The sequence below is a fragment of the Hippocampus bargibanti genome, linkage group LG06 (assembly GCF_051943395.1).
Source record: "Hippocampus bargibanti isolate YZ-2025 linkage group LG06, ASM5194339v1, whole genome shotgun sequence".
Lineage (NCBI taxonomy): Eukaryota > Metazoa > Chordata > Actinopteri > Syngnathiformes > Syngnathidae > Hippocampus > Hippocampus bargibanti.
The window spans coordinates 11,907,501-11,932,809 of record NC_142739.1 but is presented as its reverse complement, the minus strand read 5'-3'; the positions used below and the strand labels follow the sequence as shown (position 1 = coordinate 11,932,809).

The window sequence follows — 25,309 nt, the reverse complement described above, 5'->3', positions numbered from 1 at the left end:
TTTTTTTATTTTCCTACTTTCAGCATGTGGTTATTTTGTATAGCTTATATTCATTTACAGACTAGACAAGGAGCGCTGATCTCCCAAGTGTAGATGGTGTTGCCAAGTCTGCAGAAGGATATCAATGTTAAAACCCATATTTTGCTCATGCCTTTTTGCAAAAAGAAAAAATGCTAAGTATATCTACATAAGCCACACACTGTATTTACAAGACTCCATACCCACCACAAAACCCCCTGCCAAAATACCTGAATCAGTGTGATTTTATGCTGACAAAAGGGTGTATTTCTAAAAACAACTTGGAGCTGTTTTAAATTTTAAATATTTCTCTTTTAATTTTAACATTTAGACCAGGGGTCTCAAACTCAAATTGACCCGGGGGCCGCTGGAGGAAGAGTCTGGGTGAGGCTGGGCCGCATCAGGATTTCCACAAGAAAAGCACAGATAAAACATTCCAATGTTCTCAAAATCTTTATTTTTAACACACAAAAAAATGAATTAAATGAATAAATTGAAAAATGAATAAAAAAATAAATTAACCAGTAATAAATAAAATAATTATCATGATCATAAGGCAGATACAGACAACTGAAAAAAAACCACAGGAAAACTAATTATTTTAATAAAGTTTCAAATGTCTGTATTCACAGTTCTTTAACCTTTAACTTTCTCAACATAAATAAAATATTGAACATGAACTGTCCTAAACATGGCTTTTCTTGCCTACCACTTGCTGCTAGAGACCTGGCAGCGCTTCTTTTCACAAAGTCGAGCCACATTTGGCTTGAGGGAGGAGGCAGTGGAGACTCTGAGTAGGGCTTGAAGATGCTCATCAGTAAGTCTGGACCTGTATTTGGACTTATTGAAGTTCAAGGTGGAGAAGAGCTTCTCACATAAGTATGTGCTCCCAAAAAGACACATGGTCCGCTTGAACATTCGGGAAAGTTCAGGGAAGCTGGGGGTTAACTCTCTCAAAAATTGCCCAAGCTTGTCTGCTTCTCCATTCACATCCCTGAACTTGGCTTTGAGTGCAGAGTTGCACTGTAGGTCACAGAGCTCCATTTGGAACACAGGAGGGGCATCTTGCACATCAAAAGAGAATGGGTCCGCAAAATGCTAAAATGTGGCTTTGCGCATCTTGAATTCTGCAAATCTATGATCAAATTCCCTCTGTAGCTCCAAAATGGCTTCAACATACATCTCACCACTGAATGGTGTGCCTGCATCCAGGAGTGCCTTACATGCTGGGAAATGGAAAAGGTTTGTCTGAGAGAGCTGGGCCTTCCATAACACAAGTTTTGTGCAGAATGCTTTCACGTTGTCATAGGCAGCACTGACAAGTGGCCCCTGGCCTCGTAGCTTCTTGTTCAGTACATTAAGCTCATATGTGATATCAACAAGAAATGCTAAGTCAATGAGCCATTTGGGATCACTTAGCACAGGAACAACCACCCCGTCTTTCTCCATTAATTCTTTTATTTCTTCTCTCCACTCAAAAAATCTCTTAAATATGTTTCCCCTGCTGAGCCAACGTACCTCAGTGAAATAGAGCACATCCACATATTCTGACTCCATTTCCTCAAAAAAAAAAGCACGGAACCTTCTGTGCTTTAAGCCCCTGGATCTGATTTGGTTGATGCATTTCACAACAACAGACATCACATTGTCAAACTTCAGGCATCTGCTGCAAAGGGCCTGCTGATGAATAATGCAGTGCAGTGCTATGGCCTCCTCCACAGCCTCCTCTCCCAGTTTTTTTGAACAAGTGCTAACAGTCCATTCTTCCTCCCTGTCATTGATGGGGCACCATCAGTTGTTATTCCAACAAAGTTCTTCCATGACAAATCAGCATTCTCAATAGCATCACACAGTTGTTAAAATATGTCCTTAGCCGTGGTCTGGCCGTGCATTGGAATTACTGTGAGCAACTCCTCCATCACTTCAAAATTGTCATCAACACCACGGACAATCGGGCAGTGTCTGTGATGTCTGTGGTCTCATCAAGAGCCACTGAAACATTTTGCTTTCTCACACAGTTGATCATAAATGTCATTTGATAGATCAGAAATGCGCTCTGCCACAGTGTTGCCAGAAAGGCTGATGTTGTTAAACTGGCCTTTCTTTTCTGGACAGACAATTTCTGCAGCCTGTAACAGTGACGTGCAGTGAGGTTCATGGCTGGTGAGGCACTGACGTCATCAATGACGTCACCGCTCTACTTAGTATTTGAACGGTAAATGTGAAAATTCAGCGATTTTGAAAAAAATCCTAAAACGGTGAAGTTAAATGGACAACAACTTTAAAGTACAAATCACTAAATACATCTAACTGATTAATTTATTTTTTTCATTTTATATTTCCATGATGATTACAGGTGAGGCACCTGCCTCCACTGACTGCACGTCACTGGCCTGTAATATGCAGTTTTTGACAAATTCACCTTCTGCGAATGGCTTTCCCGCTTTAGTAATCATCTCATTGACGACGTAGCTAGCTTCGACTGCTGCTAAATTCTCTTTGGTTGCTTTCTTGAAGTAATCTTGTTGCCTCAGTAGACGTGTTTTAAGATTGGCAACCAGGTTGGCTCTCTCATTTCCCTGGTATTTTTTATACTCCTCAGCATGTCGAGTTGTAGAATAATGTTTCAAATTGTATTCCTTGTGCACCACGACTTTTTCAGTACAGATAAGACACGTCGGGGTGCCCCTGTGCTCAACAAAGAAATATTGCACTCCCCACTTTTCTTGAAAATGTCTGTGCTCATCACCGACCTTTCTCTTCACCGCAGGCTTAGAAAAAGACATCTTTGGGGCTCTGTAATATGTGATTCCACTCTGTGTGAGTCTCGAGTGAAACTGAAACTTTCAGTTCGCGGGGCTGTGGCACATGCACACTTTCAATCTATGATGTTATTAAACATCAGATTATTAAAAACATGGCAGAAAGATCCGGATAGCTAACAGTTCTTTTTCTCGAATCGTATCGGATAACGACAATTATCCGAATTTCTCAAGTAAACGCACTTACTGTTAAGTTTCAGTTTCACTCGCGACGTGCCTATAATAAGTAAGAACAAACACACAGCAGCTCTCTGAGCGCGGTCGGCCAGAGTGGACATGGCTACTGACACGGCACAGGCCGGATCATAAATCACAGCGCCTTCTTCATTTCTGAGCTGAGAGCAGTGGTGGACTGTAGGAGCTGAGGGAAGTTGGCGGCTTCACGGCTTCTCCTCCACCCACCTGACTGGAGGAATGAATGAATGAGTGAGCGAAGCACTGGACAGCCTGACCGATGTAACACCCTTCAGAGCCTTTTACCCCACTGTGGTTTGTTCAGCTCCACACACAAGTTTCACTCATGTTCAATCATGCGGGCCGCACTCACATTAATCTTTCATATCAAGGCGGGCCACAAAATATTCTTTCGGGGGCCGCAGTTGGCGACCACTGATTTAGACGGTTCGTATACTTAATACCAGTGTTTGAAATAACGTCTGCGCGGATGCCCGAGGCGTGTAACTTTTACGCCGGGCGTACAACTTCCAGAACCTCTCTGCCCGGGTGGCCGACAACTTTTTTCAGGAAAAAAAATACATAAATAAAAAAGATTTTCAAACGTTTGCTTTATTCCGATTTCCAAATATTCGTTCGGTTTGAAATTTTGGTTCGTTTGGAAATTTTTAATTTCGGTTCGTTTGGCAATTGACATACTCGGCAGCCAATCAGAAGCCTGCATCGAATAACTTCGCGCCAGGACTTTCCTGAGCGTTATCCGGTCGTGCATTTGCATATCATTTTCAAAAAGTATAGACGCAAAGAGAGCACAAGAAAATGGATAAGTGGTTAGGAATCAAGCCAGAAGAGGGACTCAAAAGAAGCTAACAAAATTTATGACGCGACAAAACATAAACGTACATTGAGAGCATAGTGGAAAGAGGAGTTTGCGTGGTTTGCAGCAGACGTCGCAACACAAATATTGCACTGTGCAAACTGCCGGGAAGTGTATGGACAAACGACAACTGGAGCAAAATCAGCAGCAAGGGACAAACTTAACAAGGGAGCATTTGTTATATAGTGATGGGAATTTCAGCTCTTTTCAGAGAGCCGGTTCTTTTGGCTCGGCTCACTAAAAAGATGCGGCTCCTCAGTTTGTTTGTTTTTTTCCCCTTTAATTAATTAACTACCAAAAATCATGTAAAATTACGTGAAAAACAAATTACTCATGTAAAAAATACACTATATCAAATAATTTTATGTATATGGGTTGATTTATATACATAGAGCATCCACGAACTTTCACTTTCACTTTCCCTGTGGTTACTCTGGTTTCCTTTCCAGCAGCTCCTGTGTTTTGCTTTTCTACTTTCATTTCTTTCATAACTTTGCTGCTGTGAAATGTAAATTTCTCCACTGCGAGACTAATAAAGGCAAATCCAATCCAATCCAATCAGCTGTCACAAATTTGCTTTTCATATTAATAATGCTATCATACCAACTAGTAAAAAATGTCATAATTGAATAATAATAACATAATGTGATAACATTTGTCCACCTGTCTACCCTAACCCCCCTCCCCCTCCTCCTTCTCCCAACTGCGAGTGTCTGTAATTCTCCCCTCTCTCCTCTACCACGGATATCGACCAATCACGTGCGGCTTTAACCGAAGACTGGGGGCGGGGAATAGAGGACAAAAAAAGTCGGCTCCCTGGCTCCTTGTTAGGAAACGGCTCTCTTCGTTCACTTCAGAGATCCGTCTCTAAGAACCGGCTCGTTTGCGAACGACACATCACTAGTACACATCTGATGTTTCTCACAGTGGTCCTCAGTGTGCCCAGGGTGCTTGTGTGTCTGCTCAGACACATGAAAAATTAGAGGGAACATTGATGGGCAGGCAACTTTTCAGAGTTGTCAGCCCTGGTGTCCGGTAACTTTTTGTCATGAGTTTCAGACACTGTTAATACACAAACACACAAAAATTACCTACACTTAAAATATTAAAGGGTACTAAGATACAAATGATCAATACAACAACACAAACATTGTGGCTGCTTTCAGTCCTTCAGATCAATTTTGCACATTGGCGTAAACAGGTTCACACTCGATAGTCCACTCAGCCTGTAAGAAAAATAAGGTCAATTCCCTCTGAGCAGACGTGGAACGAAATAACTCACCAAAAGTGTCAACAAACCTCATTGGTGTTGCCATAGGTATGATCATCATACATGCTACTTTGATCCTTGCCAGCCTTTATGTTTTTCCTTGAAGGAGGGCAAAAAAACCAGAGAACATGACACACTTCGAATTTGAAATTCGGGTGGATTTTTTATACGTAACATGAACACATTTGAACCTTGCTGCTTTGACATTTTGAAGGGACTCGACCGGTTTTCGTGGATGCTCTGAGGCAGTCACGCCACTCGATCTACCCCTGGTGGCAAAACAACAGTACAGTATGTCATATCAGAGAGTCTTCCTGGTGTTAATAAAAACCTAATAATAATAATAATAATAATAATAATAATAATAATAATAATAATAATAATAATAATAATAAATACATTTTATAGCGCCTTTCAAAACTCTCAAGGACACATTACAGTCCCAGCAAGGTTATAAAAACAAACAAACAAACAAACAAATTAGCAAACAAATGAAAACGGTTGGTGCGCAACCATTATTGACAGCGACGTTTTCAGCACATTAAATGATTATAATTTGCAGCACACATGTACACAACTGTGGACCAGTCGACCAACCATATGCATTCATGAAATTAATTTAACAACATACTATTATAAAAAAAATACGAGTAAGTATTCGCAGCCTGTGTTGAGAGCAATTTTAAAAATATGTAACAGACACCACGTCGTCACAGTAAATAGTGCTTAAGGCGTTGAATGAACTGCAAATAAGTAGGTATGTTTAATATTTCATTTATGCTACTGCTCAAGCACAAGGGTGTCATATGTATGGCATCGCGTGCTAGAATCAGACCACAGAGAGGTCCGTCTGGAATAGTTGACCGATTTGGAATTTTTAAAGTATAGGAACAGTCATTCTTAATCGCGTCCACTAGGGGGCGCACACGGGACCACATAAATTAGATCTGAAATTGGCTGTTCCTCGTGATTTAATGAACGAATTTAACCCTTCCTTTTGAAATACTATACGTTATTGAATATTATAAATGTCTATCAAAGGTTAAATGGTTTTGAAATCGAAAGTTCTTTGATAATAGGTATACATACCGGATATACAGCCTGACTTGTTAATGTGTAAATGAAAGCACAGATTCGTAATTCTGTAAGTCAATTTCAGATTCCTAGCATGATATGCAACAAGACAAGCAACGAGCTGATAATCAATGAAAAATGTAACGATTTTTCACTCTGCCAAAAACGGAAATGTTTTGGAATTCTTGTTGGACGCACGTAGCATGCTGGATGATAATAAGTTGAATTTTTCCATTTTTGTCCCGACTTTTTGAGTGTTCAATTGTGGAGATTCCTCTCTAGTTGTACGGTCTCTTACCATTTTTTCATCACCACTACTAAGAGAATCCCCAACATCACAACAGCTCCTGCTGCAATAATAATATAAAGATACAGTGTCTTACCTGTATTAAAACAAAACAGGGTGGATCAAAATCTGAAATCATGTCATCCAAACTGGTAATTCAATCAATTGAAATACTTTCTTCCATACTATGAACAGGTAAAGTGATGGCTGCGCTGCTGCTGCCCATGGTGTTGTTGGCCACGCAGTAGACCAACTCAGAATCTGGAAGAAAAGCGCGCAGAGTGCCGATGGTCATGGAATCATGTCGTTGTATTTCAGCCTTTGGAAGGACTGTGTCAGGGAGTGAGAAGTAGACGTTGCTGGGGGGTCTGGAGTCTGCAATGCACACACACTTTACAATCTCCCCCTCGGAGGAGCAGGATGAGATGCTCTCAATCACGGGGGCATCTATTGAAAAAACGTCAAGGAAGTCAAAGTGTAACTTTTTACATATAGTTCATTTGTTTGTTGTGTTTAAATTTTAGCCAATAGCAATTTAAACTGATCCAGTCTGATATTATAAAAAAACATCTGTTAAATCGAACCACCACAAAAATGATTTGATAGTTGACTTACATGTCACATCAAGCTGCACGGGTGATGATGTTGCTCTTCCCAAGGCATTGATCGCCGTGCAGTACAGAGGCCTTGTGTGTCTGGAGACATTTGCCAGGACGAAGACACTTCCTTTGTGTAGCTTGGCGCCGTCTTCGTTATGCCACTCGTAGCTGCTGGCGGGAGGGTTGGCGTCGCAGCTGCACTTTAGGTGCACGGCCTCGCCCTCCTTCACGTTTACGTCAAAAACGACGTCTATGTTTACAGGGGCATCTGTTGATAAACACACAAAAGGCTGCAGCAGAGTGTGTAGAATTGTGTACACACATTTAGAAATGAAAACAGAGCAGTGGTGGACCATCGGGGCATGCAAATTTCTGAATCACAGACTGATGTTGGACAAAATCTAATGTCCATGAATTCTTATAAAATAATTCTAAATTGTCTTTCAGCTTCTTTCGTTGCTTTTGGTCTGTTGTGCTGCTTCCAGATGTGTGTTTTCGTATTTAAGCATTTAGCCAATTAACCAATTAAATTCCAGCCATTATTTGTTACCAAGGCCAGAAATTTAGCTAGATGCCTTCACAGTCTGTTCTAAAGGCCATGGAGCATAAAATAAGTGTCAGAATCAGAATCAGAAAACCTTTATTCGTCCCACAATGGGGAAATTTGCATGTCGATAAAACTGTTGCTTTTAAGTAATCAGATTTCAAGTTGGGGACAGTGAGGCATTCTCGTAGGCCTTATGTCCTGGCTAACGGTACCCTCTAGTGGACTTGTAGTAAATCACACCACACTTTTTATATGAGTTGCTGTCACAGCTGGAGCTGCAGTAAAGATTGTTTGGTCATAAAATGGTTAATAAGGGTTGGGTTGATTCAGATGTAGCACTACTGAAGGCCTAGGCGTGAAATGCACGGCTTGCCACTGAAACAGTGGGATGGGCCCGGTCACTCACAGGGAGGGGAAAAACCAACTACTACAAAGTGTGTTATTATTTGGAAGTTTACACTGACACATCTGCACCAAACGCATGTGTTCATTTCTGAACCATATTTTCCAAAGCACTCAGCAGTTCATGTTTAAACTGTTTCCATCAGGAACCTCCAATTAACTTATTCACTGTCAGTCATGTGCAAAAATATGTCCACTCCAGTGCCAGGGTTTTTGTCATTTTCACTCAAATTGCTGGACCCACAGAATATGGAGTTTTAGGACTACATAAACATTCAATGCAGTATAAGAAACCTTAGACTCCCTTCTTTCATCAAAAAAGGGTTAATTCCTAAGTAATGTGGGTCTGGAGTAATATGAGCGGCTGTACAAAAGGCAAATGCTGCCCCACATGTAGAAGAGAAAAGATATTGCCAAAGGTCTAACCAGCGCTTTATCGGCACCCCCAGCAAGAAAGACCAAAACCCGAACAAATTCAAGAAAGGCGCTCCATGTCATATTTTGAATTTCCGAATAAATTGGGGAATGGCAGTGAATTAGTTAAAAACTGCCTCAAAACGTGTACTCTTTGGCATGTATTATTATTGTTATTAGAATCATTATTGTGATTATTATGATTATAATTATGATGATAATCAGAATCAGAATCAGAATCATCTTTATTGCCAAGTATGTAGAACACACAAGGAATTTGTTTCCGGTAGAACACGCTGCACTAGTATCGTCGTCAAAAAAAAACTGCTAAGTGGCACTATACAGTTCCATTTTGGCTACTGTTGAAGAGTTCAAAGAGTTAATGGCTTGGGGGAAGAAGCTGTTTAAATGTCTGCTGGATTTGGTGCGCATGGATCGGTAGCGCCTGCCTGAGGGGAGTAGCTGGAAAAGGTGGTGGGCAGGGTGCGGAGGGTCCAGTAGGATTTTCCGCGCCCTTGTTCGGATTCTTGCAGTGTGCAAGTCCTCGAGAGTGGGCAGGGCGGTGCCAATGATTTTTTCCGCCGTCCTAATAAGAATAATAATACATTTAATTTCTAAGCGCCTTTCAAAAATCTCAAGGACACTTTACAGTCACAGGATTTTTATTGTGCGGGTGAGCAGCGGCAGCCATTCGCGCCAGCATTCACTCTACCTGGAAGTAACACATTTACACACCGTATTTTGTGGTGTATCAGGCCAGTGTCTGAAACTCATGACAAAATGTTAATGGACACCCGGGCAGACAACTCTGAAAAGTGACCGGCCCGGCCATAAAGTTGCCTGCCCCATTTTTCACAACTTAAAACACAAAAATACATTTAATCGCCCCAAAAAACATTGTTGGGAAGTATAAAGAGTATATTTTAAATTAAGGAAGTACCTACCATAAATGCTCCCTTGCCTAATTCATGGTAAAAAACCCCTGCTGAAGATTTTGCTCCAGTTGTCGTATGTCATCAGGGTACGCAAAGTTTGCGTTATGTGTTCTGCTCAAAGCAACGCGGACTCCTCTTTCTAAGCGACTTTCAAAACTGTCAAGTACACTTTTCAGTCAGGGTGTAGTCCGAAACAGCCTGTTTCGTGTTTCGCACCACACCCTCAGTGAAAAGTGTACTACTAAGTGTACAAAACTTACAGAGTTTTGAAAGCTGCTGAGAAAGAGGAGTCCGCATGGTTTGTAGTGTTTTGATTGTGGCTTTTGCTTTATTGTATAGAACAAACGTTTGATTTGAAAAAAAATGTTTTTTTTTTCTTGAAGAAGTTGTTGGCCATCCGGGCTGAGATGTTTTGAAAGTTGTACGCCCGACGTAAAAGTTGTATGCCCCGGGCAGACACTATTTCAAACACTGATAAGGCGCACCCAAAAGCTCTCGTGTTCTTCAAAAGACGACCCTGCACCTTATACGCCGGTGCGCCTTTTATCTTAAGTCATTAAGCCATAACCTGTCTCACAACTATCAGCAGCCCCGGCCCCCCTCCGCCGTAGAAGTTGTGCGTTACACCAGCCTCCACCATAGCACAGTATAATGTGGTGTGACTTATATTTGAAAAACGTTTATATATTTCGATATTATAATTATGATGATGATTATTTCTATAATTGTGACATGATAATGTTGGTATTAAAGAGGTAAGTGTAGTTGAGGCCACCTTCTACTTACATTTCACATTTATGATCTTGGATGCTTCCTGTTTTTGCCCCCCCTTGAATGTGACGTGACACTGCAAATGTGGATTGTTCTCAGCGTGGGAGGGATGGAAGGTCAGTGTGGATGTGGCTTCCCAGTTGCCGTTTTCCAAGGGTTGCGTCTGATAATGTTGATGTCCAGAATGACTCCAAAGGATGACAGGAGGAGAGACCGGGCAGGAGTGAGTGACAGAGCAGGAAGCAATCACAATTGGTTGTGCCATGTCTTCCGTCACAGTTAAATTGACAGGACTTAATCTACCTGAGAATACAGAAAAATGTTGTGCTATATTAATGAGTTGAAGAATTGCAATTTATTGACAGCATGAAACGTGTCAGTGGTTCAATTAGTGTTTGTGTAAAGTGGTCGTCAACTTATTTGTCTAGCTTTGTGTGAGGTCAAATTAAATTGTGCGGATTTATTGTTTAGAATACAATACAATCAGAATCGGAATCAGAATCATCTTTATTGCCAAGTATGTAGAACACACAAGGAATTTGTCTCCGGTAGAACACGCTGCATTAGTATCATTAAAAATGGAGAAAAATGGAGACACCATACAGTTCTATTTGGGTTATTGTTTAATACAATACATATTGATTTAGATAGCGTTTTAACAACAGCTGAAGCAGTAACAAAGGGCTTAATAGCTATCAGATACAGAAAATAAAGCAGTGACAGAGATAGTAAAAAGCACTAGGGAGTAAAACCAAGATCAAGTCGGTATCATGCTGAGTCGAATGCCAAAGAGTGCAAGTCAGTTTAATACGAGTGACAAAAGTATGCTAGGTTGTATTATTGATCTCCTTCATGTGAAAATAGTCGGTTTGTGTTGAATAATCTAATTCCTGAAAACAGCAGATGATGAAACACTGGCTCATGAATGTGTTATATGCACAGCGTCATCGCATTACAGAAATCCCTCGTTTTTCGCGGTCAATGGGGACCAAGACCACCTGTGATAGATGAAAATCCGTGAAGTGTCATCTCATCTCATCTCATTTTCCGTACCGCTTATTCCTCATTAGGGTCGCGGGGGATGCTGGAGCCTATCTCAGCTGTCTTCGGGCACAAGGCGGGGGACACCCTGAATTGGTTGCCAGCCAATCGCAGGGCACACAAAGACGTTCAACACTCACTCTCACACTCACACCTAGGGACAATTTGGAGTGGTCAATCTGCCTGCCATGCATGTTTTTGGAGTGTGGGAGGCCGAGTTATATATTAATAACCCACGTGATTAGACAGAGGGGGATGCTGGGCGGGGCTGAGAAGATGCACAGCCAATCTACATGGCTATAAACCAGGCGTCGGCAGCCTTTTTGACTTGGAGAGCCGTAAAAGCAAAATTTTTGAAATGTTTTTCTGTGAGAGCCACATGCACGCGCACACACACACACATATACACACACACACACACACACACACACACACACACACACACACACACACACACACACACACATATATATATATATATATATATATATATATATATATATATATATATATATATATATATATATATATATATATATATATTTGTATAAGCGGCTGGATATCTCAGTTGATAAGGCATCAGTTTGGCATATGGGAGACGAGGGTTCGAATCCCACTTGTGGCAGAGAAAATGAGCACAAAAACATCATCCAGTGTGGGTCCTTGTGTAAGACCCTTCACGCTAATGCCTACCTCATAAAAATGATGAGAGACAATAAATGGAATGACATGCCGGCTCAGACGTCGCCCGGCCAAACAAGGTCTGCGTCAGGTGCTGGGGAACCAGAGCACCCTGATGAAAAATGGGCTACTGCTCTGTTGGAATGCTACTACTCAAGCAACCCTAGCCAGAGGGGTTACATGCGGAGAATGGGGGCTGAATGGTTACTTCGAAACCCACAGTCACAGTTGACCACGATACAACTAGTAGCTCAGTGTTCCAATATCCACAAACGGCAATTGCTATCACAACTTGAGATTGATGCGGTACAACACAAATTCCGAGGTGAAGGGCCCCAGGCTGCCACATCACAGGAAGGGGTTCAACCAGAGATTGGGAGGCAAGCCCCAATGAATAATGAGATTGGGAAGCCAGCACCAATGAATGAAATGCTGAGCGAGGCAGCAACTGACCCGAGAGGCAAGCCCCAATGAATAATGAGATTGGGAAGCCAGCCCCAATGAATGAAATGCTGAACGAGGCAGCAACTGACCCGAGAGATAAGATCATGGCAAGAATGAAAACTGGGCAACTAAGAAACCGATTACAACGGCTATGTGAAGTACCACCTGAAAGTCTCATGGAAACTGTGAATGCAGCACTGAGAACGATCCCGACCGGAACGATCACGGAAACCAATGAGCTGATATACACCTCAGCATCAGTGATCCTAGAGATGCTCGGCTACAAGAGCAACCATGAGAGCCACGAGATTCATTACCCACCATGGAAAAGACGGTTGGAGGCCAAGATCAAGGCGGCTCGGAAAGATGTGAGTCAATTGACGGAGATCCAGAGAGGTGTGAATAAAAGGCCAATACCCAAGAGGTACATGCATATAACCATACCTGAAGCACTCGAAACTGCCAAACAAAGGCTCCAGGCCTTGTCCAGTCGCCTAAAGAGGTACACGAAAATAAACAGGCTGTTCGCAACACAACCTGCGAAAGTGTACGCTCAGTGGCAGGGTTCTAACAGCAGAGCAGACCCTCCAAGGCTGGAAACTGAAAGATACTGGAAAGGCATATGGGAGAAGGAAGTCGCACATAACAGCAGTGCACAATGGCTGGTGACTCTGAAAGAGGAGCACAGAAACCTCCCTGAACAGAACCCAGTTACCATCACAGCGGCAGATATACAAGGAAGAGTCTCAGGTATGAAAAACTGGACAGCACCAGACCCGGATATGGTCCACACTTACTGGCTAAAGAAACTCACAGCTCTCCACGAGCGCCTCGCAGCACAAATGAACCAGTTGCTGATGGATGAGACTCACCCAGGATGGCTAACCGAACAATCCTGATCATGAAGGATTCCTCAAAGGGTGCAGTTCCTTCCAACTATCGGTCAATAACCTGTCTCTCCACAACACGGAAACTCATGTCAGGCATCATTGCGGCTAAGATAAGTGGACACATGGATCAATACATGAGCAAAGCACAGAAAGGCATTAGTAGAGATACTAGAGGTGCCAAACATCAGCTGCTGGTTGACAGAACACGCTCAAGACTGCAGGTCCCGACATACCAACCTGTGCACAGCCTGGATTGATTAGAAGAAAGCATATGACTCAATGCCACACACATGATCACTGAATGCATGGAGTTGTATAAGGTCAACAGGACCCTGAGAGCCTTCGTTGCAAACTCGATGAGGATGTGGAAAACCACACTTGAAGCCAATGGCAAGCCACTAACGCAAGTGTCCATCAAATGTGGCATATATCAAGGTGATGCACTGTCCCCACTGCTGTTCTGCATAGGACTGAACCCCCTCAGCCAGATAATCGCCAAGACAGGCTATGGATACCGCCTCAGAAATGGAGCTACAATCAGTCACCTCCTCTACATGGATGACATAAAGCTGTATGCTAAGAGCGAAAGGGACATAGACTCCCTGATCCACACAACCAGGATCTACAGCAGTGACATCGGACTGTCATTCGGGCTGGAGAAATGTAGTCGGATGGTGACTAAGAGGGGCAAGGTAGTCCACACTGAAGGGGTCTTACTCCCTGAAGGAACGATAGCAGACATTGAAAACAGCTACAAGTACCTCGGTATACCACAGGCCAATGGCAACCTCGAACTAGCAACAAGGAAAGCGGCGACGACCAAATACCTCCAGCGAGTGAGGCAAGTCATCAGAAGCCAGCTCAATGGCAAGAACAAGACTCGGGAAATAAACAGCTATTCCCTGCCAGTGATCAGATACCCTGCAGGAATAATAAGGTGGCCAAAGGAAGAGATTCAGACCACGGATGTTAAGACCCGAAAACTCCTCACCATGCACGGAGGGTTCCATCCCAAGTCCAGCACCCTGAGACTGTACACAAGCCGTAAGGAAGGAGGCCGTGGACTAGTGAGTGTGAGAGCCACTGTCCAGGATGAAACATCCTAGCTCCATGAATACATCAAAGAGAAGGCTCCAACGGATGATGTACTCAGAGAATGTCTCCGACAATGGGGAACAGAGGATGAGGTGATGGAAGAGGGACAATCATGGGAGGAAAAGCCCCTACACGGGATATGCCACCGAACCATAGCAGAAGTGGCTGATCTCAATAAGTCCTATCAGTGGCTAGAGAGGGCTGGCCTAAAGGACAGCACAGAGGCACTCATCCTGGCTGCCCAAGAGCAGGCCCTGAACACCAGAGCCATAGAGGCAGGGATATACCACACCAGACAAGACCCAAGGTGTAGGTTGTGCAAAGAGGCACCTGAGACAATCCAACACATAACTGCAGGGTGTAAGATGCTGGCAGGGAAAGCCTACATGGAGCGCCATAACCAGGTGGCTGGCATAGTCTACCGAAACATGTGTGCGAAGTATGGACTGGAAACCCCAAGGTCAAAATGGGAAACACCTCCCAAGGTGGTGGAGAATGACCGAGCAAAGATCCTGTGGGACTTACAGATACAGACCGACAAGATGGTAATGGCCAACCAACCAGATATCGTGGTCATAGATAAAGGGGAAAAGAAAGCTGTTGTCGTGGATGTAGCGGTCCCGAGTGATGGAAACATCAGAAAGAAGGAACATGAGAAAATCGAGAAATACCAAGGGCTCAGAGAGGAGCTGGAGAGAGCCTGGAAGGTAAAGGTGACAGTCGTGCCTGTGGTGGTCGGAGCACTCGGGACAGTGACCCCCAAACCCGACGAGTGGTTGCAACAGATCCCGGGAACAACATCGGATATCTCGGTCCAGAAAAGCGCAGTGCTGGGAACAGCACGGTTACTGCGCAGAACCCTCAAGCTTCCTGGACCCGAGCTAAAATGGGGGACAGACACCACCCATGAGGGGTGAGACGAGGATTTATATATATATATATATATATATATATATATATATATATATATATATATATATATATATATATATATATATATATATATATATATATATATATATTTATATACAAATGTCAGAATGTATTATTTAAAATAACTGTGATAGTACTCACCATGAACATGAATGGTTTTCCGATGCAGCCAAACGATTGGAATGAAAGTCAACTTGCTGGGTCCATACGCGAAGGTACTGCTAGCTAGCCTGCACACGGCTCATTAACTTGCACGCTTGCTTTCTGCTGTCTCTCGCAGAAATACTGTAAATTAATGCGAACGTAGCATGGGGCTCTTGAAAGTGCCACTGACATTCGACTGTTTCATCAATGGTATTGTTTCATTTGAAATTGGAATCACAGGAGAACCTGTTCTCTCCCCAAAGGCGAATCCTTCGGTCCATTCAACCTGTAATGTACAATACTCGTCATCTTTTTACTTGTCAGGCTTATTTGAAAGGGGGCGTTTACCTGTTTCGACATTAATGGCACCTAGGTCAGTATTGTCCAATCAAAATTGCCTTTTCGGGCAACTGCAGCCCAAACAGGAAATGAACAGCGAACAGAATAAGTATTTAGTTTTATCTGCGAGCCAGATGCAATCATTAAAAGAGCCATATATGGCTCGCGAGCCATAGGTTCCCAACCCCTGCTCTACACCATGATATATTTTGCTGTCATTGGGTGACGTCACCACTAGGAACTAACAGCCATGTATAAAACCTCTGAGTCATTCGGCATTTTTTTTTAATTCTGAATGTTGATTTTTCCCTGAAACAAAATCTGCGATGCACTGAAACCACGATACGTGAAGTAGTGGGGGATCACTGTATTATCCTCTCCATTTTGATTATTTTGCTGCCATCGTGTTAAATTAAAACAAAAACGAATGAGTGAATGATTCTGAACTCCCAATTTCACTACGGTGACAATCCATTTCGAAATTGGAGGTCCAACTGCACTTTGCATTACAATGTGTAAAAGCTGATTGTTCTCAAGAGCCAAAAATAAATCAGCAGTATTGTTCAGGAGTACATCCACACAATTAACTTGTATAAGGCTGCCACAAATTAAAGATTTATACTTACGTACAATTTGGAGGGAGACGGTCTTGTGTAGGTAAGAGAATTTTTCAAAGTCTTTCATTTCAACCCTGAAATGGAAAGGCCCTTGGTCGCTTTGTCGAAGTGGGTCAATCTTTAGTGAGCAGTTCTTCTGTCTTACGTTTCCCACCAGCTCAGTTCGACCTTGATACAGCTGCTTTATCTTCGAGTCATTGGGGTGATAGATGAGGTGATTGGCTGCCTCCAACCAAATCCCTGTGATTTTATTGATGGTCATCTGTGGATCGGGATAATTAAATGAGCAGGGAATCACCACACAAGACCCGAGGAGTCCTTTCACTGAAGATGGTAACTCAATGGTCCAAGATGAGGCCTTAACACAGATGACTGCAAACAGAATACAACATGCCAATGTGATTATTTTCTGCTGAAGGGAAATATTTAAATAAAGAGGTGATGCCATACCTTCAGAGAAAAAGAACAAAAATAATATCAAACTATTCACAGTATTCATTTTGTCCTCCTGCGAAGTGACTACAAAGAAAATCCGTGAGGGTTTCCAGTCTGTGACAAAAGTACAACCTCCCACTAGTGTGACAGGGCGGACGATATTTCGCTTGCAAGGCGTCCAAGCATGTGTGAAGACAAAGACAACACTTCAGATAGCTGAATCAGGACCTTTCATTTTCGTGTAATAGCTATTTTGTACATAGTTGCATAATATATATGACTGTCAGCCAAAATCTGTATTTACCTCATCCTTTATATCATAAACTAATTCAAAGAACGATACAGCTCATTCTGTCCATTTTATTCTTCCTTATTGCCAAAGTGCATCTTTTTAAATGCCTGAGGAAATGCTGATGGGATCATTTCCACCATTGCAAACGGAACATCTTTATTTAAGTCACCAGAGCTTCCCCTTTTGTATTTTTATGCTTGCTTTTTGGACAATATTATTCATTTCATGAAACCACCGTTGTCAAAAAGCCCACCGAACAAGTTCTGAATGATTATTCTGTTTATTTCATACCTCTGAAGATGGAGGTCACTGATTCGCTGTGGCGACCTCTTGAACGAAAAGCCGAAAGGAAAAGAAGAAGAAGAAGAAGATACTTTTATCTATTAGAAGTGTACAGTCCAAAGCATGAAAAAACACATTATACAGATCTATGCAAAACCAGACCAAACAATGTAAACATTGTCTGTCAAATTTTCAAACAGAGGCGCAGTACCTGTGATTACAGGTGTCATCATGACAGGATTTCCGCTTCTCACATGCCACATAAACAGGAAGATCTTGCTCCGGAGTTATTCTGCCTCAAAGCAAATGTTGATGTTTATCATAACAATATACTGAAACAAATATCAGTACGGTCATTACTGTACAGTACTATACAAACAAAGGTGAACTCCGGTTTGTGATTTTTGTGCTGAATTCTCCATGAGGCCCCATTTCCCGCTCAATTCCTGACACTTCTCTTCTTTGGTCCGTCCGCAAGAGAGTCTCCTCGGATTTGGGTCGATGAAGCTGAAGGATGCCAGGTTACCCATCACAGGAAAGGTTCTTGATTTGAAGAGACGAAATGGAAAGGTTTAGTAATTACATGTTAAAAGAAGTTGGATTACCAGAAGGGGTCTTTCTTTACTCACTGGCCTTAATGTTCCAACACTGAACCCAAAGTTGTTTCCCCTCCTCATTTTAAAGTGTGTCGGTTATGAATGGCATCTGATTGAGGGGATTTAGGATTAATCATGGCAGGAACAATATAGGTTGATCACAATGACTCTGTGTGATAAATATTCACGAACACAGCTCAATTGGGAAGAGGTAAACACGATCAACTTAAAAGTGTAAACATCATCTCCACTGTAAACTTTGCTTTGTATGCAAAGCAGAAAAAAATTATCCTGTGACTGTAAAGTGTCCTTGAGAGTTTTGAAAGGTGCATATATATATATATATATATATATATATATATATATATATATATATATATATATATATATATATATATATATATATACAAATATACATCCAAATATTTGCCTTTCCTGTAAAAGCCTGGTAAGGTGTCTGCTGTAGCCGCTTACTGTAGCATCTGTTGCAAATTTGAGTGGCCGTTTGTACAGCATATGTCGCTTGGGAAGGTAACTTTCCAACAGCATGCATCTAGACATATCAAATAGTGTTCTCCAACCTCTCTCGGCAGTACCGTTTTGATGAGGCGAGTAGGGTGCACTCGTCTCATGCCTTATCCCATTCTTTCTTAGTCAAGATTGAAACTCTTGCCGTTGTCGGATCGGATTCATTTTATTTTTCCATATGGGACTACATCGGCTATGAATTTTTCTGTAGCCTTTGTCGTGTCAGCCTTTGCCTTAATAAAATATGTAAAAAATCATCCCACTGTGGTCATCAGTGAATGCAATTGAGTACCTGTGGTCATTTCTATATGTCAGTGCAAGCGGACCGCGCAGGTCTGTGTGCACTAGCTGTAGCACAGTTGCAGCTTTAGCATCTGCATGTTTGTTCCCGCTCTGTGTCAGCTTGCCCTGTGTGCATATTTAACAGCTTTGATTCGGCTCGTGTTTCCCTCTAATAGACATTCCTTTAACCACTTTTTCTAATTTAACAACATCTTCGAAGTTACAATGACCCAGTATTTTGTGCCAAGTTTGGATATCACAACAACCATACGCTTCATCAACATTTTTCTCTTCTATTGTGTTTAGGTAATACATTCTACCATACACCTCCATTTTGAATTTTGTCCCATCCCTATGGACTAACCAGTCATCACCGTCTTTGAAGCGGACCTCTGCTCCACTCGCTGTTGCTGCTTTGACGGAGAAGAGTTCTGCGGAAATGCTGGGATGTAGAGCGCTTGCTTGAGTCTCGTCTTCACGCGTCATCCCTCGCTGTCCAGCAAGTAGACCTCAGCCTCTCCTCTCATCTTTGCCATTCCGCTCACCTTGGTTCCGTCTGCGAGTTCAATGATGTGGTCCTCGGGTTTGAAGCTCTTGTCAACTGTTTTGAACTTCGTAGCGTCGTTGACCATATGTGCTGTGGCACCACTGTCGACCATAAAGCTTTTCTTGTTTCCACTTGTCGGATGGTCATTTAGATTTAAGAAGAAGGATGTGTGCTCTGACTCGATCTCGTCAGCAGCTCCCTTCATGACGTTGCGGCCTCGTCCTCGACCGCGTGGGCCTTGATGTGGCGTGTCCCACCTTCTTTCCTCTCTTCTCGGCTGGGAAGTGCGAGGACATGTCCTGGACATGTGCCCTCTTTTACCGCAGGTGTCGTACTCGATATCAGCCAGGTCCATTTTCCTTCCTCGCCCTCTCCCATGCGGTCTTGTAGTCCCGCTGGTTTTCATTACATTCTCTTCGTTGGCACTCTGTTCACCTTTTCCATACTTTCCGGTATTCTCAAAACTTCGTAGCTTAGTTTTGAACTCGCCGAAAGTCATTCTGTCATTAGTTTGGGTAACGTGCACAACGAACGGTTTGTAAGAGTCAGGAAGCCCTTTTAGCTCCATGGCTACCTGAAGCTAATGTGCTCTTCTGCTCTTCCTAACGAGGTGAATACATTCTCTGTTCAGATAACATAGTCAGTGACTGTCTCATAGCTGCCTTTCGGAGTGAGGAAAGTTCACAATACAAACTCACCACCCCATGGTTTGACCTTTCCAGCATAACGCTCACGGAGAATCTCCAGTGCTCTTCTCCCGTCACGTTTTGCGTCCCTCATGACCAGCGATAGGCTCTTATTGTCCAGACATTGCACCAATTCCGCATATGCCTCTCCATTCTTAGCCTTGTCTTCGGCGAGAGCTTCTTCGCTGTCTTCCTCAATGTTCGGGACGCCCAAAATAACATCTCTGAGGCCTTGCAAGTCATTGTGCGCCAGGTACCAGAGCTCCCAGAGCTCCTAGTTTTTCTCATCGCCATCGAACAAAAGTCTAAACGATTTTTGGCCTGTGGTACTGGGCCCATAACCTGTTGCGCTAGTCATTCTGGCAGCAGTCCTAGCGTTTTAACAGTAACCAAAATGGTATACTCACGAGAGAATAATGATGCGCAGCCGTGTCAATCATTGGTCTGGGAACTCAACAAACATTTTATTCTGCACATTAAAAAGGCTTTACAATTTCCGGGTATCACATGATCAGCAGGCGACATCAATCAGTGAAATTTGCGGGCCAGACATTAATAACACAGCCCCCGTCATAAAATCAATAACGGTTATTCATTTTATTACAGGGGCTGCGGGCCGGATAAATATTGACCACTGGCCGCATTTGGCCCTTCTAAAGAGGACAACTCCATAAGGGGACAAAAACTCTTCGTATAAATGCCAGTGGTTGGCTTGTCATGCATTGCAAAATAGAAAAAAAAATGTCCCCTCTATTTTTCTTGGGTGATACCGCACAGGCCCCCAGCAAAGGCATCACAGGGTCAAGGTTTTTATTTTTACATGATTATACAATTGACGCGCGACTCGATAGTTGAATAGTTAGCACACTGACTTTACAGTGCAGAGGTTGTGAGTTCAAGACCTGGTACGGCCTCCCTGTGTGGAGTTTGCATGTTTTCCCCAGGCACGCATTGGTTTTCTCCGGGTCCTCCGGTTTGCTCCCACATTCCAAAAACATGCTTGGCCAGCTGATTGAAGACTCAAAAATTGTCCCTTGGTGCAAGTGTGAGCATGGATGGTTCTTTGTCTCTGTGTGCTCTGCAATTGGTTGGCAGCCAAATCAGGGTCTCCCCGGCCTCGTGCCCAAATACGAGTGTGATAGGCTCCAGCACCCACGTAACCATAATGAGGATAATGCAATCAGGAAAATGGATGCATGGATATACCCTTGACCTTTTCTCATGAGTTTGGTTTTACTAATACTTTGTAATACAGTTGTCAAGAGCAAAAGTCAGTCAGTAAAGTCATTTTGACACTTTGGGCTTAAATTCTCTGTTATCTCAGTTCTGCTGTTGCTGCACAAAAAGTATCTCATGATAGTCAGTAGAGCAGTCACATTTTTTGAAAATATTTTATTGCTACAAAGCTGAACTGAAGAAATGATCTTACCCAACACTGAGGACACCCCGACATGAAAATGTCTAAATCCGAGCAGAGTTGTGTTACATTCAGTGTTATAATTTTCACAGTGAGTTATATTGTTAACTGGAAGTTCAATGACCTCATGGCAAACAACCGTCTGGGGATCTGAAACACCTTGAAACTGAGCTGCAGAATGGAAGCAAAGACCGTTGAACAGTTTAAAGACGACAAGCCCTTCTCTGAGTAGATTGACTTGTTAAGGCCAAACAATGAGATATAGCAGTGGCGTTCCCAAGAGAAGGAAGCCAGCTCTTGCTCCACTCCCCCCGTTGCAGTAGTCGCCTTCACAGCAACTGATTCGAGTTCCAACAAGCCGTTCCAGTTGTCCCGTATTGGTGCACATCTGCCTGGAAGCACAGCCCTTCATAGTTGTCTTTTGGCCCATGATCTCCACTGAGAAAAGAAGTAATCTTGTGGGCATCCATGTGTATTGTTTGTAGAGAGAATGGCACCTTTACAGGGCGGTTACCTGTTGTGGAGATGCAGTGGTACTCATTGCCTTGACATTCCACAGTATGAGTGCACTGTAGCCAATTGCAAGTGAAGCATTTTCGACCATTGGGCCTGGTCTTGCTGTAGTCTGTAAAATAAAATCAGCCAGTTGTACTGTGTGGCACTGTTGGGTATGTGGTTTACACGTCTGACTTCAATCCAAGTAACTTGGGTTCAATTCCATCAACCCCTGAAGTGCAGGAGTGGATGAGCTCGGAAAAGTAGGACTTTAAACCATAGGTGTCAAAGTCAAGGCCCGGGGGCCAAATCTATCCCGCCACATCATTTTATTCGGCCCACGAAATAAATTCAAACTTGTGAAATTTCACGATGCTTGCTAAAGTTCGAACCAACATTTTAAATTGTCTCATGAAAACCACAATAACAGTCATTATTTTTGAGGTCATATTTGAAAACTAGTATTTTGTTAATTCGTTGTGCGCTCTATATTGTAATATGCAGAGGGGATTACAGGCAAATATTCTAATGCAGACATGTCAAACTCAGGTCCCCGGGCCAATTTTTGTCCGCACTACATTTATATTTAGCCTTCAAGATGATTTCTAATATGTATTACATCTGGCCCGCGGGCCCGTGATACAGCGATACAAAGTTGTCAATCACTTTTACACACTTCTCTTTCGGAGGGTGACCCAAAAAGATGCGTCCTACTGAGTCCCTCACTGCAGCAATGTTTTCTCCCGAAAGAGGAGAGTGTAAAAACTCGTCTGACAAAGAACTTTGTCAAATGAGTACAGGTTTGCTTGCAACAAAATGGTGGACATTTGGAACACATCTTGAGAAAGCCATGAATTGACAAAAAATTGACAGAAATGGCCGAAACTGTGGAGAATGGTCTTCCATAAACTGAATAATGTGTGGTTGTAATTTCAAATAAATCGCATTTTAATCAAAGCCACAATTAAAATTTTCATGGGTATGAATCTTTTTGGGTCACCCTGTAATAGGCTCCAGTCCACCCTGCTTTTTTCAGGAAAATATGACACTGGCCAGCAACTCTTCAGCATTTCAGTAATTTTGACACAAGTTGCTGTTGTCAAACGAGTCAAAGCGTGACAGATTGATTTACTTTGCACTTTTCATCCACAAGATAACTCAATGGGCTTCAGACAATTAAAAGTACATTTTAAAGCAGGGAGGTTTCCAGGATTTTTCTTCTCTCCTGGTGCTCACTAGTTGGCGGGGAGAGACAACAATTTGAAATTGTATTGTATTACGTGTATAGATATTATATTCAAACCTAGCCGCAATGTTGCGCTATACTAGATAAAAGATAAATACATAACCACAACACCACCTCATCAAAATTTGGTCCCCAAACCGAGGACGCTTTGGACTCTCCCCCGAGTTTCCAGACCCTACAGTTTATTCAGAATTGCAAAATTGTGAAAAATAGCTTTCCACTCAATTTTTATTTGCCTTTTCACTGAAACAACACAAGGTATCCAACTTATGCTGCATTTTACAAAAGTGAAGTGAAGTGTTACCAGGTGCAGGAAGACTGTTGCACAAGTCGGTAGTGCAACACTCGTTGGTGAGTACGGTCCTGGTTTTTCCAAAATTGACGGAGGCTTGTGTACACTGTTCATAGAAGCTGCAGCTTTTCCCGTTGATGTTTGCAATCAACGACTCACCTACAAAAAAAGGTGCACAGGCGGTTCCATCGCAAACCAAGTGAGCAAGACAACATACACATCATGGAAGCAGTGCAGCCAATAGAGATATTAGGAACTTAATGGTCAGTTGGGAATAAATTATTTCAGTATCACGAGAAAAAATACGTGAATTTAGGTTGTAAATATATCCCAGGGCGTTTGATAATGTTTGGGTCAGCCGAGAAGGCCTTGATGGCGCACCATTTCTCAACTCACATGCTCGGTGGTCCGAACATTCATTACCTGAATGCATGACGATTCTGAGTGCGCTACAATGAGTCGCCAGAGGGGGGCAGTCTTTTGTTGTGTCGATGCAGGTGGCTGAGCTTCCTGCTGCACACTCATAACACTTGAGTGTAGAGGCTGAGAGACAAAAGAAATCCCAAATTGTCATTGTTTCAAGTAATCTCTTAAATTTAACACAGACAGACATACACGCAATTTACCTTTAGGAAGGAGTAAAAGCGCAAGGAGGAGCAGTAGGTGATGCATTGTGCGTGATGGCCAACAAGTGACTTTTCATTGGCTTTGTTATCCCGTTTGTGATCAGCTTCTTCCAGAAGGAGTGTTTTATCACGAGACCACTCCCATCCATCCTCCTATTCACCTGAAAAAAAGAATCCACACGCATTGCCACACAATCATTTGTAACTTGTTGTTTTTTTAAAATCTCTGTGTTTTTTAACTGACCCGTTGAAAATACAGTAATTGATTCAGTCACTCAAGATGTCCACAACCTCATATTAAATGTGCATTTTCTCACACAATGGCAGACTGTAAGTGTTGTTGCTCTTCCTAGTAAAGGTTGGTATATAACACAGGTATCAAAGTTAAGGCTCCGGGGGCCAAATCTGGCCTGCCACATAAAATCATCAAAGCATCAAAACAAACTTGATGCTTGCAAAAGTCCGAACCAACATTTATAATTGTCCCACGTAAAAAAAAGTCATAACTTTTTACTTCAGATTTGAAAACTAATTATTCATTAATGTGTTGTGCGCTCTATATGTAATATGTCAGAATCAGAATCAGAATCAGAATCATCTTTATTGCCAAGTATGTAGAACACACAAGGAATTTGTTTCCGGTAGAACACGCTGCACTAGTATCGTCGTCAAAAAAACTGCTAAGTGGCACTATACAGTTCCATTTTGGCAACTGTTGAAAGGGGTGTGAAGGGGATGAAACATTCTAATGGCTTACCCAAATTCGTAACGGCTCCCCAAGAGGAAACCGTAACTATAATGTGGCCCGTGGCAAAAAAATTAAATGACCAGGATTGCCAACTTCACCTCTGCAGTAGCCTATAGGACAACCGACGTCTCCGGACAAGTTGTGTCCATAATTTGTAAAATGGCTTCAAATGACTTCTACTGAGCGTATTTTAATAAGACTCCACCGCATATAGCTATATTTTACGTTTTAAGACTCGCGCTGAATATTCAGGAAGTCTTGTTTTTGAGTTGGTGACGTCACTAAAGGAACGCCCCTGACCGAAAAAAAAGGACACATCAAGCAGTCCTTCCATCACGTCAATGCATTTTGCTGTACTTATTTGGTCTGAAAACGTCATGTTGCACCAAAAAGAGCCAGAAGAGGGCGACCAAGCTCCATATTTCTGCCTCTTTTCTGGGACGCTACATTGCAGTCGAGGTGCC

General features: G+C 42.5%; 2 protein-coding genes across 5 annotated transcripts; both read right to left on the bottom strand.

Annotated features, from left to right (window-relative positions):
- Positions 1-2,990: 2,990 nt before the first annotated feature.
- Positions 2,991-17,055, bottom strand: LOC148896497 (sialic acid-binding Ig-like lectin 14). 4 transcript variants are annotated; one of them, XM_088998310.1, is made up of 10 exons: positions 16,824-17,055; positions 16,383-16,745; positions 10,205-10,492; positions 7,137-7,388; positions 6,708-6,968; positions 6,534-6,618; positions 5,353-5,430; positions 5,191-5,260; positions 5,041-5,117; positions 2,991-4,953 (listed from the first exon to the last, which is right to left on the bottom strand). In XM_088998310.1, exons 1-9 carry the CDS (start codon positions 16,870-16,872, stop codon positions 5,067-5,069), a joined length of 1,497 nt encoding a protein of 498 aa, XP_088854436.1. In that variant the 5' UTR covers positions 16,873-17,055; the 3' UTR covers positions 2,991-4,953; positions 5,041-5,066. The 4 variants fall into 4 exon arrangements, with proteins under 4 accessions (XP_088854436.1, XP_088854435.1, XP_088854437.1 ...); XM_088998309.1 differs by having other exon boundaries at positions 2,991-5,117; XM_088998311.1 differs by having other exon boundaries at positions 2,991-5,117; positions 6,708-6,896.
- Positions 17,056-20,503: 3,448 nt separating this feature from the next.
- Positions 20,504-24,261, bottom strand: LOC148896496 (urokinase plasminogen activator surface receptor-like). The gene is made up of 5 exons (XM_088998348.1): positions 24,098-24,261; positions 23,895-24,014; positions 23,484-23,630; positions 21,953-22,063; positions 20,504-21,876 (listed from the first exon to the last, which is right to left on the bottom strand). Exons 1-5 carry the CDS (start codon positions 24,141-24,143, stop codon positions 21,680-21,682), a joined length of 621 nt encoding a protein of 206 aa, XP_088854474.1. The 5' UTR covers positions 24,144-24,261; the 3' UTR covers positions 20,504-21,679.
- Positions 24,262-25,309: the final 1,048 nt, after the last annotated feature.

What these genes read in the sequence shown, in the direction of transcription:
- LOC148896497 (XM_088998309.1), bottom strand. Translation starts at nt 16,872, where the DNA reads ATGAATACTGTGAATAGTTTGATATTATTTTTGTTCTTTTTCTCTGAA. An exon ending in CAAGATCATAAATGTGAAAT is followed by an intron (nt 7,389 to 10,204) that starts GTAAGTAGAAGG and finishes GTTTATCAACAG; the next exon opens with ATGCCCCTGTAAACATAGAC. An exon ending in CAAAATGTCAAAGCAGCAAG is followed by an intron (nt 5,261 to 5,352) that starts GTTCAAATGTGT and finishes CCCTCCTTCAAG; the next exon opens with GAAAAACATAAAGGCTGGCA.
- LOC148896496 (XM_088998348.1), bottom strand. Translation starts at nt 24,143, where the DNA reads ATGCATCACCTACTGCTCCTCCTTGCGCTTTTACTCCTTCCTAAAG. An exon ending in CAGAATCGTCATGCATTCAG is followed by an intron (nt 23,631 to 23,894) that starts GTAATGAATGTT and finishes CTTTTTTTGTAG; the next exon opens with GTGAGTCGTTGATTGCAAAC. An exon ending in CCACTGCATCTCCACAACAG is followed by an intron (nt 21,877 to 21,952) that starts GTAACCGCCCTG and finishes TTCTTTTCTCAG; the next exon opens with TGGAGATCATGGGCCAAAAG.